Below are 19607 nucleotides of genomic sequence, written 5' to 3'. Positions count from 1 at the left end.
ACTGCCCACCAGGGAAGCCCCAAGAATTTAGTTGGTTCTTAATGAATATTTGTTGAATGAGTGAAAAAAAAAAGAATCTCTCTGATCTTCAGTTTTTTCATTTGTAAAGTGAAGATAATATTATCTACCAGGAAGTGAGGTTTTAAAGATTAAAGATGTGGGCTTCCCTGGTGGCACAGTGGTTGAGAGTCTGCCTGCCGATGCAGGGGACATGGGTTCGTGCCCCGGTCTGGGAAGATCCCACATGCCGTGAAGCGGCTGGGCCCGTGAGCCATGGCCACTGAGCCTGCGCGTCCGGGGCCTGCGCTCCGCAACGGGAGAGAGGCCACAACAGTGAGAGGCCCCCGTATAGGGAAAAAAAAAAAAGATTAAAGATGTGTTTAGCACAAAGTCTGTGAACAGAAAAAGGGAGCATTTACCACTCGGCAAAAATATTTTGAGATAATAATTCAAGTTGTTCTCTCATTGTTTTTCTTGACTCCTGAGAGGAAGTGCTTAGAAAAAACAATCAGCTTATATCATAGAACAAGGACTGATTTCCCAATATCTAAAAAACTTTAAGAAATAGATCTAGAAAAGATCAACCAACGAGTTGAAAATGGGTAAAGGAACATTCATAGAAAAGGAAATACAAAGAGCATTCAAATATGCTCAACCTCACTTAAAATAAGAGAAATGCAAATTACATCTATACTGAAATACCATTTTTCACTTAACAGCCTGGCGAAGATCAATTTTGCTAGTCTGGTGCAACCCCAATGTAAGGCAATTTGGCACTATCTAGGAAAATTACAAATGCACATATCTTTCCACCCAGCAATCCCATTTCTAGGAGTTATTCTACAGATACACTCAGACATATGGGATATGACTTATGTAATAAAGGTATCTACTGCAGCATTACAGTATCTAGCAGCTATATGGTGTTTGTCAGACAAATACCTATAAAATAGTGACGCAGAAAAGGGCTGCACATATATATATATTTATTTAATTTTACAAATACATATGGAGTGTTTACTATGATGTTCAAAGTGCTTTAAAAATAGTAATTAGTTTAATCCTCATAATAATCCTTTGAGGTAGGTAGTAACTGCACCCATTTTATACATGGGAACACTGAGGTTAAAACCTGCTTGAGGTCACACAGCTAGAAGGTGTCAGTGCTGGGATTTGAACCCCAGCAGCCTGACTTCAGAGTCCATGATCTTAACATTGCTCTCTGCTGCCTCTCAGTGTAGGGCAAAATGGAAAACTGATACAGTGATATTAAAATCTGACAGGATAGATTTCAAGAGATAAAGGATTATTAGGAATACAGGTGTCATTCCTTGATGATAAACAATTTACCAGGGACGAAATAACCTAGAACTTATATGACTCTAACAACATCAAAATATTTAAGCCAGAAATACAAGGGAAGACTGTAAAATCTACAAATATACTGGACATTTTAAGATACTTTTCTCCAAAAATCAGATGATAGATGAAACAAAAATAAAATGACATTAGCAACATATAAAAGATTCAATGATATAACTAACAAACATTAATATATAAATATTAGAAAATATGTTCAAGTACATATGGAACATTATAAAAACTGACATACTATGCCACTAAAGTATCAACCGATACCAAAAAATCGACATCATACAGAACACATCCTATGATCACAACATGATAAGTTAGATATCAAAAACAAAAAGGTAAGTTTTTTTTTGTTGTTGTTGTTAAAGGATAAAACAAAATGCACTACTCTGGAATTTAAAAAACCACATTTCTAAAGAATTCATGATAGGAGAATAAAACAATTACAATGGAAATTGTAACATATCTAGAACTGCAACAATGAAAAATGATATATCAAAAGCTGTGAGATTCCTTTTAAAAAGCTGTAAAGTTCAGCTAAGTAACCAGAGAGAAATGTATGACCTTAAATGTATATGTTATATTCGAAAATAAGACAGACTGAAAATGAATCAGCTAAGTGTTCACCTTGAGAGGTCAGAAAATGAAGAGTACACCCAAAGATTACAGATGGTCAGAAATAATAAAGGACAGAAATTAATGAAATTAAGAAAAATTAATGAAAAATTAAGAAAAAGGGAAAGAAAAAGTAGACTCCTACAAATTAGCATGGCAAAGACAAACAAATGATCCAATAGAAAAACCCACAAGGGAAATAAACAGGCAATTCAAAGATGAGGAAATTTTTTTTTGACTTTTTTCACTCAGAGTGGTTTTTATTTGCATTTCTTTTATGGCTAATGATGTTGAACACCTTGTTATGTGCTTATTTGCCACTTGTGTATCTTATTTGGTAAAATATCTTCATGTCTTTTGCTCATTTTCTTTTTTTTTTTATATCTTTATTGGAGTATAACTGCTTTACCATGTTGTGTTAGTTTCTGCTGTACAATAATGTAAATCAGCTGGGACTTCCCTGGTGGCGCAGTGGTTAAGAATACGCCTGCCAATGCGGGGGACTCGGGTTTGATTCCTGGTCCAGGAAGACCCCACATGCCGCGGACCAATTAAGCCCGTGCGCCACGACTACTGAGCCCATGGCCCACAACTACTGAAGCCTGAGCGCCTACAGCCCATGCTCCGCAACAAGAGAAGCCACCGCAGTGAGAAGCCCGCGCACCACAAGAAGAGTAGCCCCCACCCGCTGCAACTAGAGAAAAGCCCACGCGCAGCAACGAAGACCCAACACAGGCATAAATAAATAAATAAATATTAACAAACAAACAAAAAAACAAAGTAAGTCAGCTATATGTATATACATATCCCCATATCCCCTCCCTCTTGAGCCTCCCTCCCACCTTCCCTATCCCACCCCTCTAGATTGTCACAAAGCATCAAGCTGATCAAAGATGAGGAAATTTTAATGACTGATAAATGTATTAAAAGTGCTCAGACTCACTAGTAGTTAAATGTAAATTAAACTAGTAATGCAAATTAAATTAGATGCTCTTTCACACCCCTCTGACTGGCAAAAATTAAAGTATATTAAAAAGCAAGTTTTAGTAAAAATGTGAAGGCAAGGGTGGGAATGCAAACTGGGACAAGCCCTTGGGAGAGCAATATGGTGATATCCACAAGGTTTATGCCCTTCAACTCAGCAATTCTGTTTCTAGGTATATCCTGGTCTCCAAAGAGAGGTGTGCACCCCTCAGACACAAGATAATCACAGAGGTGCCAAAAGGTGCCAAAAGAGGTGCCATTAGTATTTAAATATATTTTTTTTATCCAAAAGAAAAACAAGTAAGTTTTACTAATCTTACAGATTAGTAAAACTAACAGACTGATGCTGGTGCCCTCCCTGTGCTCTTGTCATAGATCCTGGGTTATGAAGTAAAGCAAGTGAGTTATCTGGGTAAAGGGTAAGGGAGCTTCATATTTGGAGGGGTTGTCTGTGTTTTCTTTTCAGGGTTTGGTGGCTTGTTTTTCACTGTTCTCCACAGTTTACATATCCCCAGATAAATGGAATTACAGATTATGCTATTTGGATTTTCCTAGCCCCCAAAAGTGAACAAGAGGCTTAACAAGATTCCTCCAAAGAAGCAAGATTAAGATTACAAATAATCCTAATGACTCACACACAAGTGTGAGTACAAACTCTCAGGTTCAATGAGAGAGTCAGCTGGTCAATGGGTGAGAAAATCACTGAAGTTCAAGAGAAACTCTTGCCAGTAATGAATCCTTAACACTACTGAACTGTACATTTAAAAGTGGTTCAGATGGTAAATTTTATATTATGGGCATTTAATCACAATTAAAAATTTTTTTAAATAATAAATAATAAGGTGGGAAAGTAATGAAGCATATTCAGCTACAATATTTTCACTAAAGATTTTTTTAAAAAAATATTTACTTATTTATTTGGCTGCACCGGGTCTTAGTTGCGGCATGCGGGATCTAGTTCCCTGACCAGGGATCGCACCCGGGCCCCCTGTATTGGGAGCGCAGAGCCTTAGCCACTGGACCACCAGGGAAGTCCCTCACTAATGATTTTTGTACTACAAATAAACAAATATTTGTAATATATTATTTCCTTCTCTTTTCAATTGCCCTTTTTACAGTTATCTTTTTGTATATCTTTTGATGGACATACTAATTTGGAATAGTGGTTCACATATGTAATTCATAAATAAATACATATTCATATTTTAGGGGTACACAGCCAAAGTATTTTTACTGCTAAGAGGATGTGGCAAAAATATGGTGTTTTGGTTTTTTTTTTTTTTTTTTTTTTGCGGTACGCGGGCCCCTCACCGCTGTGGCCTCTCCCGTTGCGGAGCATAGGCTCCGCACGCGCAGGCTCAGCGGTCACAGCTCATGGGCCCAGCCGCTCCGCGGCATGTGGGATCCTCCCGAACCAGGGCACGAACCAGTGTCCCCTGCATCGGCAGGCGGACTCCCAACCACTGCGCCACCAGGGAAGCCCCCCAAAATATGTTTGATGCTCACTGACCTAGAGAAACTTTTCCACAGGCAAGGAGACATAAAAAAGAATGTGACTCGAAGTACTGTTTGAAGAACTGGGAAATAATCTAAATGTCCATCAGCGGAGGAATGGATCAGCTGGGCTATATTCAAGCAGTGGAATTCTATACAGTGCTTTAAATGAATGGATAAGAGCTACATGTATCAACATGGGTAAATATTTTCAAGATCTTAAGTGAAAAAAGCATACTGCAGAATGAAAAGTCTAACATGCAAAACAATGTGATATATTGTTTATGGATACATACACATGATACATATACATACGTTATAATATACACTACATATATAGTAATGTGTACTATGTTTAAAAACATTCAAGAGGAGGACAAATACCAAATTCAGGAATAGAGGTTACCTCTTGGTGGGGAAGGAAGCAAAGGAGATTGGAGGCATTATTTCTTTAAAGTAAAAAGATGGGGCTTCCCTGGTGGCGCAGTGGTTAAGAATCCGCCTGGCAATGCAGGGGACACAAGTTCAATCCCTGGTCCGGGAAGATCCCACATGCCGCAGAGCAGCTAAGCCCGTGCGCCACAACTACTAAGCCTGCCCTCTAGAACCCGCGAGCCACAACTACTGAAGCCCTCACGCCTGGAGCCCGTGCTCCGCAACAAGAGGAGCCACCGCAAAGAGAAGCCCATGCACCACAATGAAGAGCAGTCCCCACTCGCCGCAACTAGAGAGAGCCTGCGTGCAGCAACAAAGACCCAAATGCAGCCAAAAAATAAAATAATTAAATATTTTTAAAAGATGCAAGGTAAATTAATATAACAAATAGCTCATACTTTTAAAACAAGATGCTTTAAAACTAGTCTCCCTGAGTTCTTCTCCTCAGTGACGACCATCTTCACATTCCCTTGTGTATCTTTCCAGAGATATTTTATGCACATGCCAGGTCATATATGTGTGTGTATTTCTCCCCAACCCTCCAACTTTTTAAACACAAATGGTAGCAAACATTACATACTGTTCTGAGCCTCACTTTTTTCTTTAACGATGTATCTTGAATTTTGTTACATGTCACTACATAAAGAGCTTCTTCCACTTTTATGGCTGCACAATACTTCCTTCTGTGGCTTTTTTGAGTCAGTCTCCTATAGATAGAATGTAGACTATTCCTGTCTTTTCACTACAATTAGCATCACTGCAACGAATATCCTTATAAATATGTCATTCTGCACACATGCATGTACTACAATAAATTCCCAGAAGGATAAATGCTGGGTCTCTTCAAATTGCCCTCCAACAATATTGTACCGATTTACTTTCTGCAGAAATATTTTCCAGTGCCTGTTACCCAATGTCAGATCAACACAGTATTATCAGACTTTTATTTTTTTTTTTTGCGGTATGCGGGCCTCTCACTGTTGTGGCCTCTCCCGTTGCGGAGCACAGGCTCCGGACGCACAGGCTCAGCGGCCATGGCTCACGGGCTTAGTTGCTCCGCGGCATGTGGGATCTTCCCGGACCAGGGCACGAACCCGTGTCTCCTGCATCGGCAGGCGAATTCTCAACCACTGCGCCACCAGGGAAGCCCTATCAGACTTTTAAATGTGAGAAGAAAACATGTTATCTCATTGCAAGTTTAATTTGCATATTTTAAAAGTTATAAATGACACTTTTCTTTTGTGTGTGTGTGTGTGTGTGTGTGTGTGTGTGTGGTACGCGGGCCTCTCACTGTCGTGGCCTCTCCCGTTGCGGAGCACCGGACGCGCACGCCCAGTGGCCATGGCTCAAGGGCCCAGCCGCTCCGCGGCATGTGGGATCTTCCCGGACTGGGGCACGAACCCATGTCCCCTGCATCGGCAGGCGGATTCTCAACCACTGCGCCACCAGGGAAGCCCCGACACTATTTTTTTAACAGTGTAAAACGCCATCTTGATTTTTCTGTAAGCTGTCATTTGTCTAGTGGTATGAATTGGTTTTTTGAACTCTGAGCTATAACTTTTGTAATAAATTAGCCAATGAGGATTTTTTTGTAAGAAGTTTCTAGGATGTCTTCAAAAAGCCTTTGTGCACTGTACCAATATCGATTTCCTGATTTTGATATTATACTATAGCTATGTAAGATGTTACCATTGGGGGAAACTGAGTGAAGGTGCACAGGTCTCTATGAACTACTTTTACAACTCCCTGTGAGTCTGTAATTATTTCAAAGTGAAAACTTAAAAAGGAACAAAATTTTGTGCTTTTTCTTTTTTTAATATTTATTTATTTGGTTGCACCTGGTCTTAGTTGCGGCACGTGGGCTCCTTAGTTGCGGCATGCATGTGGGATCTAGTTCCCTGACCAGGGATCGAACCCCAGCCCCCTGCATTGGGAGCATGGAGTCTTATCCACCACGCCACTAGGGAAGTCCCCTGTGCTCCTCTTCTGATCGTGAGGGCTCTGACCTCAAACTATGATCCTTGAGTCATGATGGCTCCCAAGTCTGTTAACCAACAAACCCCACCTGCAAGACAGCCACTGGGTTAGAAAGTACATCTGAGGATCTGAAATAGGGGCAAGTCTTTGGGAGCTGATTCTGGCCTCTGACTCCATTATTGTCACATTCTAACTCAGGGAGCACACAGAAGCCATGGGGCTAATAGTCACAGTATCCTGTATTTCTACTGAGCTTTACAATGTTCCATGTTCATTCATTTACATTATCCCAACGATAATAAGGGTAGAGGATTCTCTCAGGAGGCGCTCTGCCAGGTATATAAGACCCTTCCTTTCCTCTTGTTGTCATCCCTTGAAAATCTTCTATCTGAACTCTGCTGCTCAAGCCATCCATGATTCTCTGGAGGGCCCACACAGTGCCATGCATCTGGGTCTGCTCCCTTTCTCTTCTAGTCTTTCTGCCTAAAGTACTCTCACTTGTTCTTCAAAAAAGTGAAAGTATCACCTCCGCCAGAAGCCTTTCTAGATCTCCCATCTCCAGTTTCCAACTCCAATCCAACAGGCAATGTGAACCTAATCTTCTTCCAGGCAACCTACTACAATCTCCATCAGACATTGAAACGCTTATCTCACTGTATTGTCATGATTAAACATGTCTGTTTCCACTGAAGACCCTTTGAAGGGAGCGCTTTTGTGACATCTTTATATTTCAGTGCCTAGCAGCAATGCCAATAAATATTTAGTGAATGAAAAGGTCAGGCCAGTGACCTGCCAGCCTCCTCTGCAGTTCAGGGAAAGCCAACCCGGGTTCTTGGGTAATTCATTTCAGCCCAGAGCCAGGTGTTTTGAGAGCCATCTGAGGTCCGCCTGCTGTGCAGGAGTATTTGCCTCTGGTTAGGCTCCCTGTAACTGTGTGACTCAGTGTTTCATTTTCCTTATCTTTACTAGGTGGACAATAAAAGCATCTCCTCACACGGTTGTTGGGAGGATTAAAGAGATAATGTATCAAAAGCTCTTAGATAATGCTTGAAAATGGGTAAAGAAGGCTCCTCAGAGTTATTTCTGTGTAAGTGTTGAGTGAGTGAATTAAAGCAATGACTCGAGGTTGCCTGTTCATTTATTGAGCACCCACTATGTATCCGGTAGCACGTTAAGCACAGCATGGTAAATGCAGAGAAGCAACTACAGCACAATGGAGTGGTCTGAACACAGATTGCAGGGAATCAGGGAAGGTTTTCTGGAGCTTGAGTTTTCATACGGCAGGAGCATGGAAAGGCGCAGGTGATAGCAGTACCCACAGGCAGTGGGTAATCCGGACAGAGCCAGCTGTTTCCTTGAAAGCTGTGTGGGAGTGGGTGGCTTAGCTTCGCACGAGTGGCGTGAAAGGGCGCCTTGTTGAAGCCGGTCGAGGCGCTAGAATCGAAGGTGAATTCCAGTCCCGTTTAGTTATTAGCCGCGTGACTTCGGTCAAGTCACCGAATCCCTCCGAACTTCCGCAACTGTAAAAAAGAGTCTGTTAAGACTACTCACCAGTCAGGATTCCTGAGAGACCACATGACGGTGCGTAAACCAAGATGCGCTCTACTTCGAAGGTACAAAACGCCCAGGCAGGTCACTACGGGTAGACTAGGTTCTACGCCCCGCGCGTCGGGGCGTGGATTTCGTCTCCGAGCATGCGCAGTGAGCCCGTGGCGCGGCCCGTCAGGCGCTGCAGTAGGCGCCCTGGGGGCTGGCAGGACCCTGGCCCCAAGATGGCGGCGCCCAGCGCAGTGGCCGCTGCTACCTCCGGCGAGAGCGGTGGAGGGGGCAGCGGCTTTGAATCGTGGCTAGACGGACGGTTGGAGGCGCTGGGAGTGGACCGAGCCGTTTACGGTGCCTACATTCTGGGTGTCCTTCAGGAGGAGGAGGAAGAGGAGAAGCTGGACGCTCTGCAGGGTATCCTCTCTGCTTTCCTGGTGAGAAGCCGGGACACATTCCTTTAGCCTCTCTGCCGGCCCCTGTCAGTACTTCGTATCCCCTTTCCCCTACTTGGTGTCCCAGAGGATTAGTGGTCTCACCTGGGAGAGGAATACTCTTCTGAGCCCTGGGCCTCGGGGGAAGGGGGTTGCTCCCTATCCAGGGTTTTGGGAGCCGGAAGGTTGCAGGTGCATAGAGAGGAAAGGCTTTCCCTTATTCTTGAGGACAAGGCCCTCTCAGATGCCTGTGGATGAGCTGAGTGAGTATTTTTCCAAAGGCGTTGAAATGTCTAAATGAGTTTTATCATAAACGTCTAACAACCAATTTCATTCCCATCCGCTGACAGTGTTCAGAGGGGGTAATTAAGTGCCCTGAAATGTCTGTGCCCTTTAAGAGGCAGTGCCCCTGACAAAAGCCTGCAGGAGGTACCCTCTCGGTTTCCTATTTTGGAGGTAGGAGTCCAGAAAAGGTCAGTTTAGGCGGTAGAGGTCTTTTCACGCCTAGGCAGAACGGAAACAAATTTTGTGCTTGATCCTTTACTGTATTTAGAAATGCAGTAATCATTGGGGGGAGTAGGTTGGGAGTAAGAGAGATCAGAGTTTTAAAGAAGAGAGATAAACTTGATACTTAGCCTTTTAGAAGCAGATTTAAGAATTCAGAAATGTGTGCTTTAAACTGTATTTAAGTAGTAAGTCACCAAGACGTCCACTTTTCCAACCTGATCATTTCTCCTGCCCTCATCTCTACCTATACTTACTTGGTGAAAGTGCAGTTCATTGACTGGTCACGTGGTTAAAACATAACACTAGTGCAGCTGTCCCAGGGCCTCCTGGCAAGGGCCCCCTTTTAGTTCCAGAGCCTGCTCTGCTGAGATTGACCTATAAATGGGAAAGCCTTAACACAGCTTGTGATGCAACTCATAAGTTCAGTGGAAATACAACACAGTGGAATAACTTCTTTTCTTGAACCATTATATTGCAGGTCATAGAGGGAAAGAGTAGGAGGCAAGCAATTTAAGTTACTTTTAAAAAAATTTCCCACTGGGAAGTTTCTAAAGACTCCATGAAAAAGAAGTTGAAGTAACTTGGGTACTCATTGGTACCAGCTCCTTGACCTGTTCTTTACATTGTATCATTACTTAGAACTGTATGTCTCCTGATAAAGGCAGGCATGAATTTGCCTTAGACTCTTAACAGTCTCTTGGTGGAAGAGCTATCTAGACCAGATTTGGTTCTTTGTTCAATCCCACTTGTTTGCATAAACTGCAGAAGACAAACTCACTTTTAAGGTGGCTTCCCTTCCTCTGCCCAGTTCACACACCATGCTTAATTTTCTCAGTTTTCCCAACCCCTTCTATGTAGAAAATGACTTTGGGAAGAATTGGCCAGGAATGATTTGGGGAGGCAGGGCTCCTGTCCATGAAAACTGAGGAGCAACTTTACAGGGCAGCAAGGCCAGTGAATATGGTATAGACCAAACACATCACTCATAGCACTGCTTATTGTCTGTCAGTCAGTTGGGCTGCATATAAAAGCTCCCGACTATTGTACCAAATCCCATTCTAGGAAAGACAAAAGGCATAGCCAAATCAATCGCCATATTGGGCTAGATTCAATATTAGGAATTTAGAAGTTTGTCAGCAACAATTTGAGGTAAGATTCAAGAATAGTATATATAATTGGGAGCAAATGACAGTAAACAAAAACTTCTGTCATCCTTCCCTTTATTCCTTCTGATTGCACTTGTGCTGATTGATCTTCTTTTAAAGCCTTTTATTGAATTTGTTACAATATTGCTTCTGTTTTATGTTTTGGTTTTTCGGCGGTGAGGCATGTGGGATCTTAGCTCCCCGACCAGGGATCTAACCCGCACCTCCTGCCTTGGAAGACGAAGTCTTAACCACTGGACTGCCAGGGAAGTCCCGCGCTGATTGACTGATTAATCAAATTTTTATTGATGGATTACTCTCTGCCAGGCACTGCCCTAAGTGCTTGGGGTACTTTAGGCAACAACATAGACAGAAATCCCTGCCCTCAAAGGGTTATATTCCGGTAAGGAAAGACATAATCAGTAAATTATATAGTATGTTAGAAAATGATTAGTGTTAAGAAAAAAGGAGCATTGTAAGAGGATCAGGAGTGGAATGGAGGGGTGAGCAATTTTAAGTAGGGTCATAGCATTAAGTAGGACATTACATTTTTTTCTTCCAGTTGTATTGAGATATAATTAACATACAGCTCTACATAAGTTTAAGGTGTACGGTATAACAATCTGACTTACATACATCATGAAATGATTATCACAATGAGTTTAGTAAACAGGATATTACATTTCGTCGCAGCTGTTTATATACCAGCCTTCTAAATTGTAAGTGTTATGAGGCTAATGACTGTTTCTCATTCATCTCTTAGCACTCATCTTAGTGCCTTGAATATGGCAGGAACCATCTGGATGAATAAATGAATGAATGGAGGAAGGAACTTCTTTGGTTTGGATGACGAGGTTGGGGGAATAAACCACCTCGTCCTCCAAGAGTGCCCTTTCTCTTTTGCCTCTCCATTCCTTTTCCTACCCTTTTTTCTTTTCCTCTCCCTTCGCTTTTCCTTCTGGGGATCCTTGCAAGACAGGAACTCTGGACCAAAGAAGTTCAATATGTCTGGCCTGCATGCTGAAATGATGCAGGGCAGAGGATGGAATCCTTTGTTGGGTACAAAATAAGGATATCCACAGTCAGTCTGTGTTCTGCCTCTCCTTACTCTTCTCTGAGAGATGGTGTAATATAATGGTTGAGAACGTGGGCTCAAAGCCAGACTGCTTGGGTTCAAATCCTGTTTAATCCACTTATTACTTGTATCACCTTGGGCAAGTTACTTAACCTCTGTGCCTTGGTTTCCTCATCTCTAAATTGAGAGTGCTTCTTGAGATTGTTTTAAGAACTCTGAGAGTTCTTATGTATTTGAACAGTGCCTGACACATTAGGAAATGTGAACACTGACAGCTCATCCTGAGGGGTAGAAGGTGAAGATGGTGAAGGCAGCCGTAATGAAAATGGAGGGAAATACCCATATTTGTTGAAATGCCTGTTCTTTGCCCAGTGGTGTAGGCCTTTTTTTTTTTGGCAGTGCACAGCATGTGGGATCTTAGTTCACTGACCAGCGATTGAATCCTGGCCCACGGCAGTGAAAGCATAGAGTCCTAACCGCTGGACCGCCAGCGGTTAGGACTGTAGGCCCTTTATACACATTCATCCTCTCTAAAATCCTGGGAAGATGTGAAGCGTGGAAAAGTTAAGAAACTTGCTCATAGATCTGGGATTTGAATTTAAGTAAGTCTGACACCAAAGCCAACATCCTTTTTGTCATACCATGCTAAGGAGGAAGATTGGTTGGTGTGCAGAATATGTCTGCTTATGAAAAATGGACAGAGGGATTGTTGTATAGGAGACCATCTACTCACTTAACTTCTCTTTATTATGGATCAGCAAGTTCGTGGATATGTTCCAGCAAGAAAGTTGATAAACTTTGGAGAGTGTTCTGAGTTGAGTAAATTGGCCAAGGAAGATTTCATAGGGTTTTGACTCAACAGGTTTTTGCCCCAAAAGGAGAAGGACTGCCCTGAGTTGGTGAGAATCCTTTCCTTTGAAGCTTGGCAGGATGGGGTGGGTGCTCTTGACCTAGCAGGTGTGGCTTCTGGGACTCACACACAGGATTACCTCTCTTTGGAGCCTCAGAAGAGAAACATAATCTCTATTCTGTGGCTCCCAAACCCTCCCTGTGATTTCTTCTCATCACCAGCAGGGGGAGGTCTGCCCTCTGCATAGACTTTGTTCGGGTTGAGGGCTCTCAGGAAATTAATTGGTCTACTTTTCCAACTAGGAAGAAGATTCCCTTCTTAACATCTGCAAGGAGATTGTGGAACGATGGTCGGAAACTCAGAATGTTGTCACCAAAGTGAAAAAAGAAGGTAGAGTTGGAATTTTTATGTCTAATCTCCAACAACCTTTACTCTACAGCTGTTAGAGAAAGAGTTTTTAGTTTTCTCCAGTAGATGCTCATTTGCCCTAAAATAAGTTAAACTGGAAAGCACAGAGCAGCTTACTTTAACTTTTTAACTGAACGTTGGTTTTCTTTTTACATTTTTCTGCTTCAGCTGACCATGGCTCTCTTCATTGTGGTTTTTTCTTTTTTCGTTTTCATTCCTCTTCCCACTCCCCCTTGTAGATTTGCTCTGCAGTTATGGGGTCAACTATATTTTCCCATCTTTTTCATATTCTCATTTCATAACACAAATTATGATTGGTCTTTTGCTTTATTTAGCTAAACCCTCCACCCTTAAAATGAAAGAGATGTTACCATTAGGATGACAAATCAGCTGCAGAAAGCTCAAATCACAAATCCAAACTTGAATAGAATCTTTTCTAAGCTATCTACATGTTGGTTCTCAGTTGTGGCTGTACACTAGAATTGCCTGCTGTACGTTTAAAAGTGCCAGTGCCAAGACTTCCCTGGTGGCACAGTAGTTAAGAATCCGCCTGCCAGTGCAGGGGACAAGGGTTCAATCCCTGGTCCGGGACGATCCCACATGCCGCGGAGCAACTAAGCCCATGCGCCACAACTACTGAGCCGGTGCTCTAGAGCCCGCAAGCCACAACTACTGAGCCTGCATGCCACAGCTACTGAGCCCATGTGCATAGAATCCGTACTCTGCAACAAGAGAAGCCACTGCAATGAGAAGCCCACGTAACACAGTGGAGAGCAGCCCGCTCTCACCGCAACTATAGAAAGCCCAGGCGCAGCAATGAAGCCCCAACACAGCCAAAAACAAAATAAAATAAATAAATTTTTAAAATAAATAAATAAAAATAAAAGTGCCTGGGCTTCCCTGGTGGCGCAGTGGTTGAGAGTCTGCCTGCCGATGCAGGGGACACGGGTTCGTGCCCCGGTCCGGGAAGATCCCACATGCCGCAGAGTGGCTAGGCCTGTGAGCCATGACCACTGAGCCTGTGTGTCCGGAGCCTGTGCTCCACAATGGGAGAGGCCACAACAGTGAGAGGCCCGGGTACTGCAAAAAAAAAAAAAAAAAAAAGTGCCCCTGCCTGGGCCGCACCATGGACGAATTATATAAACATCTTTGGGGTGGGGACCCAGGCATTGCTATCATTTTAAAAGCTCCCTCAGATGATTCTAATATGCAGCCAGGCATGAGAATCACTGCTTGACACCATTGCCTCCTTCATTTGAGAATGGAGAAGTTAACAGATGATTTTATTTTAAAATAATATAAGAATTTCACTAGGGGCTTCCCTGGTGGCACAGTGGTTGAGAATCTTCCTGCCAATGCAGGGGACACGGGTTCGAACCCTGGTCTGGGAAGATCCCACATGCCGCGGAGCAACTAGGCCCGTGAGCCACAACTACTGAGCCTGTGCGTCTGGAGCCTGTGCTCAACGATGAGAGGCCGCGATAGTGAGAGGCCCGTGCCCAGCGATGAAGAGTGGCCCCCGCTTGCTGCAACTAGAGAAAGCCCTCACACAGAAACGAAAATAAAATAAAAAAATTAAAAAATTTTTTTTCACCTAGCATAATTATCAACATGAAATAGACCAGCTTAAGTTGGTGCTAGATTCCTTCTTTGGTTTCTGAGTTGAGAGGAGAGAAAGTTTCATGTTTGCAGGCTTGATTGTCTATGGTTCTAATGCAGTGCTTTTTAACCTTTTTTTTTTTTTAAAGCAGCAGAACTTCAATATATAAAACAAGTAAAAGCAGGGCTGCTCTGATTGAAGACGGATACGAGACCTAAATCCTGGCCTGCATGGCCTTTCCTTGCCTTTCTCATTGGCCCCCGAGGCACCTCCTTTGCACCCCAGAGCTCTAAGGAGTCAGCAGATGCCCTTGCCTTTACTCCAGGCACTGCCAGGGTGGACTAGTGGTTCGGTGAGCATGTTTCCTCTCACATACAACCTTGTTGTCCCTCCCTTCCCTCCCACCACGTCCCAGATGAGGTCCAGGCCATTGCCACCCTCATTGAGAAGCAGGCGCAGATTGTGGTGAAGCCCAGGATGGTGTCAGAAGAGGAGAAGCAGAGGAAAGCTGCGCTCCTGGCGCAGTATGCTGACGTGACAGACGAAGAGGAATATCCTTTCTGGAGTCTCAGTGCCATTCCCTGAGGCTTGAGCCAAAAGCCTTTGCTGGTTTACAGGGAGCTCTGGGAAGCTGCCAGTCCCCCTCTGTAGCTTAATTTTCTCCTCTAAAATGGCAGTGATCTATAGCCCTTGGTGGGCGTGAGGAATGATGTTGGAATGGTTGATACTGGACTTAAATTTTTTAAGACACAATCTATATGTTCCTGAAAACTTCAGTGTGAAACAAATAATGCCTGAATGGACCACTGTTATTGTGTTTTCAGAAAATATGCTCTAGCTGTGATTCTTTATAGTTAATTTACAGTTATGATTCTTTATATAATACCTTTCTGTGAAGTACAGTGTTACATGTATAATCCATCTTTATATTTTTTCACAGTTGATAAAGAAACTGAGGCACTAAGAGATGAATGGGTGATCAGAGACATTCAAAGAATTAATAGCAAAACCAGGACTAGAACCTGGATTTGAATTTGGATTCCCAAATGTGGAGCAGTTTCATTTGAATCTTTTTTTAAAAAAAATATTCCAGTGACCACATAATTAATAAAAGTGAGACTGAACCTCCAAAGTGAGACTGAACCCCCCAAAACAACACCAGAATAAACCTGGAATTTGAGTGGGGACTGTGTAAAAAGAAAGTGTTGCTGGTAGGTGCAGATTTGGTTCCCTGTGAATTTGAAATTTGTTTAGGGAATGCTTAGCTTACTGAGCCTGCTTGAATGGAGTGGGCATCGTACCAGAAATGTCACTAGGTTAGGAAAGAATTCTTAGGCTCTTTGGGGCCAACTCCTCTTCTAGTTTTCCCTCATGATTTTTCTTGCCAGGTTTGGCAGAGCTGAGGTTCCAACTACAAAATCTCATTTTTTGGGCTAGAAAAGAATGTTTTAGGCAGTGGTTCTCCTGGAGGACTTGTTAAAACAGATTGCTTGGCCTTATGCCCTACAGTTCTGGATTTAGTAGATCCAGAGTGGGGCCCAAGAATGTGTATTTCTCACAAGTTCTCGGGGAGTTCTGGGAACCACACTTTGAGAACCATTGTTTTTGAGGTCATCTTGCCATCCCCTGGCTCCCAGGTAATGTGGCAGTCCACCTAGACCAGCTTCAGTTTCTTTTCAGCCTCTGACAGATAAGGATTTTACAGAAGCTCTGAGCAGTCTTCCCCAAGTTGAGACTTCCAAAGATGACTCTCCTGGGTCTACCGTCATATCCCTGACGGAGTCCTTCCGTTCAGCATGCTTTTCCTACCCATCACCTTAGTCACGATTTTCTGATGTTGGGTTGGGATGTGCTAACCTTTGTTTTCCATCTGACTTTCCTTAACGTCACTCACTGAAGCAGATGAGAAGGATGATTCAGGTGCCACCATGATGAGCACTGGTTCTGAGAAATGTATCCTTCTCTGTGTCCATCCCCACGTGTTTCTCCATAGAATATTCTTGTGGGTCAGTTTTTATTTTACTGTCCTTGCTGGGGGCTCCATTTACCTCCAAGGACACAGGTCAGGCCAGCATTGTGAGCCCCAGTCCTAGGACAGTTCTAAATAGTCAATTTAGCAAGAATTTTCCCCAAAGAAAATATGTTACCATGAACTGTGAAGGGGTTAGTTTAGAGAAAGGATTTCTAAGGGAAAATGAGAATCTATATTCCTTGCGTATAGCGCTGGGTTTCCGAGCAATGTGGAAGCAAATAGAACAATATTGCAGTTTTGGTCTTTGTCCTCAAAGACCTTATAATTCAGTGGAAAGAGACTACAAACACTGAAGACTTTTAAGTTAAAACATGGACAGATTGAAACATACGTGCTGAGGAAAATCCCTACCAACAGAATCACTTATGAGCAGCTTCCTAGAGAAGGTGGATTTAGAAATCCACCTTAAAGGTGAGGAGTATGGTGGATTATCTGAGAAGGGGGGTTACAGGGAGATTTACTCATTATAAGGCACTAAAGCAGAAAAAAATTATGTTTTAAGAGTAAAGAGGAGCTCGTCTGGTAGTAACAGTTTATGTTTTAAAGTTGTAAGAAATGAAGAGTAAAGTTTTTGGCTAGGTATTTTCTAACAGGTTAAACTTATTTCCTTAGAACATGATTTTCACTTAAGCTTTAGTGGTCTCGGGAAAAAAGCAACCTGATAAAGTTTAGTAAGGTTAAACAGCTTAACTCTTTTCAAGCATTTTAATGATGCCAAGTACATAAAAATTTTGCCAGTTACTTTAATACTCTAGTTACTACAACTAGCCTGGATACTATACAACATTGCATCAGTGAATGATATAAGTACTTATTGTAGAATGAAATTTCATTTTCATGAAATATTTAACACTCAGATAAGTCTGAATGAGATTTTTATTCTAATTTTTTTACTAATGGTAGTTTTAGGATTTCCCATTAGACCAAAGATAAACGTAAGGTTTTATTTTTTAGGACTAGATATAGGTAGAGAGTATTGAAGACTTGGCATGTAGAGAGATGACAGCAAGAATGAGGAGAGAGCAGTAGTTGAGACCTGTGTGACCTGGACCCTCATCCCTTAACTCACCTGTAGCTCTGTTTCGAAACACCAACGTGGAAGATGTCCTCAATGCCCGAAAACTGGAGCGAGACTCTCTTCGGGATGAGTCCCAAAGGAAGAAGGAACAGGACAAGCTGCAGAGGGAGAGGGACAAGCTAGCCAAGCAGGAGCGCAAGGAGAAGGAAAAGAAAAGGACTCAAAGAGGAGAGCGAAAGCGATAACCTTGGTCCACTCTGTTCTTTCTCCTCATGAACTTGGTCAAAGGGAGAACTGGTTGTGCACTTGTGTATTTAAGAGAAATGAGAAAACATTGCAAAAGTGGTTTCCCAAGGCATTTCCCCTTTTGTTTACATGGTCAAAAGGAAAATCACAAACACTTCTAATTACAAAATGTGCCATGTCTCTGTGGTGTGGGTAAGTAGATTATTGTAGTTGATGTCTGTACCAAAGATCTGGAATGGGGGCAACCTTTATATTTTAATCCTGAAGTCCTGTACTCCTTTTGGCCACTTTAAAGTCTTCCCTCACTTGGGATAAAGAGCAGGAATATTCAGAAAGCTGACAGTTTTTGTCCTGAAGGAGCAGAATCATGACCACTCCTTCCCTGAGATGAAATGTAGGAGTGTCAATTGCTTCAGAAGTAGTATTCACCCCTAAATGTATTGTTTTATGGCTGAAATAGGAAGCTGATGAAGAGCCCTACCTGGATCCAGACTTTATGTTACATGGCAACAAACTAGGAAAATGAGAAGAAGTTATTTGGTGGATGTTCTACATTTGAGAGTTTTTAAAAGTTTCAGCCTATGGTAGGAAAGAAAGTGTCTTTTAATAAGAGATAGTTATATATTTTTCCTCATCTGGGCTGTGATTTTAAGAAGGATGTGTCAGTATTGAGTGCAAGGATATCATTGTTAGCTAGATTCATTTTTTATAATCATGAATCCTCTTGAGTGCTAGTAAAGATTTTAATCCTGATCTGCCCTAAAACATATAAGGACCTGATAATTACAAGTTTAGAGAAATCCTTTTAAGGAAGAAACACTGGAAATCTCTGTTAACACAAAGATATTTAAGAGCGTACATAGTAGGTGCAACAAATTTATTGAATGAGTGAGTGAATGGAAAAACTGGGAGAGTCAAAAGTGAGTAGGAACTCTCCTCCATGTCTACTTTTGTCACAAGCCACATTCGGTTGTAAATAGGCCTTTCCCTACTTCAGGCAGTAGACTGTCAAGAAGCCTGAAGACAGCAATTCCTCTGTCAAGACAGAAAGTAGATATTTTATACCAGGGGTGGGCAAACAACTGCCAGCAACCAAATTTTGCCCAGTCTGTTTTTGTATGGTGCAAGCTAACAACGGATTTTACATCTTTAAAGGGTTGTAAAAGAAAGAATATGTGACAGAGACCTTATGTGACCTTTAAAGCCTAAAATATTTACTACCTGGCCCTTCGGAGAAAATGTTTGCTGACCTCTGTTTTATACCATTAACTATGAGATTAACAAATTTTTTTACCTTTCTGCGGAAGGTAAAACGCATGGTTAAGGAAACGATGTGTCACCTCTATACACTCCTATAACCGTGGCATTGCAAAATTTTTTTTAAATAACCACCTTTAAAAAAAATAAACTATTTAAATCTCTGTCTTCTGATTTATTCTGATTCCTTCCACCTGGAAGTGAGTTCTGTGTGGATAGTCACTTAGGAATGGGTTTGAATTTTACTTGTTTTGATTAGCCCAGTTATCTCTTTTGCTAGTAGAACCTCATCCTGGAATCCATAAATTCTCTGCCTCAGTTTTCCTTTCTATGAGTTGGATATTAGATCAGAAAGGTTACCTTCTTTTTTGGACAGTCAGTAGATTGGCTTTGAAGTCTCTGAGGTACTGCTGGAGTCTTAGTTTCATATGTGGCTGTGGCTACAGATAGCATATGAGAGAGCCTATTTTAATTTAATAACCCATACTTTGGATTTTTGGTTGGTTCTCACCTTGATTTTGGTCTCTGAAGCAGAGTCAGGTTATATCCATAGATCCCTGAAGGGTTCTAGTTTCAATCTGTTATAACAGTAGGCAATTCTTTCTTCTGGGACTCTATTA

At 42.2% G+C, this 19607-nt stretch overlaps 2 protein-coding genes across 3 annotated transcripts in view; one reads left to right on the top strand and one right to left on the bottom strand.

Moving 5' to 3' along the window:
• The window catches only part of DBF4B (DBF4B-CDC7 kinase regulatory subunit), a 34826-nt gene extending 26265 nt beyond the window's left edge, over nucleotides 1-8561 (bottom strand). For both annotated transcript variants that reach the window (XM_067022160.1, XM_067022161.1), the window contains exon 1: nucleotides 8428-8561. The gene's annotated coding sequence lies outside the window, so the exon portion shown is untranslated. The remainder of the gene's footprint in view (nucleotides 1-8427) is intronic.
• On the top strand, nucleotides 8464-19149 carry CCDC43 (coiled-coil domain containing 43). The gene is made up of 5 exons (XM_059047251.2): nucleotides 8464-8852; nucleotides 12729-12816; nucleotides 14850-14985; nucleotides 16329-16387; nucleotides 17542-19149. The coding sequence occupies exons 1-5, from the start codon at nucleotides 8571-8573 to the stop codon at nucleotides 17727-17729; spliced, it is 753 nt and encodes a 250-aa protein (XP_058903234.2). The 5' UTR covers nucleotides 8464-8570; the 3' UTR covers nucleotides 17730-19149.
• The last annotated feature ends 458 nt before the right edge of the window (nucleotides 19150-19607 follow it).

Source organism: Kogia breviceps, chromosome 19 (genome assembly GCF_026419965.1).
Source record: "Kogia breviceps isolate mKogBre1 chromosome 19, mKogBre1 haplotype 1, whole genome shotgun sequence".
Lineage (NCBI taxonomy): Eukaryota > Metazoa > Chordata > Mammalia > Artiodactyla > Physeteridae > Kogia > Kogia breviceps.
Note: the sequence above shows the minus strand (reverse complement) of the source record. Positions and strands in the feature narration are given on the sequence as shown.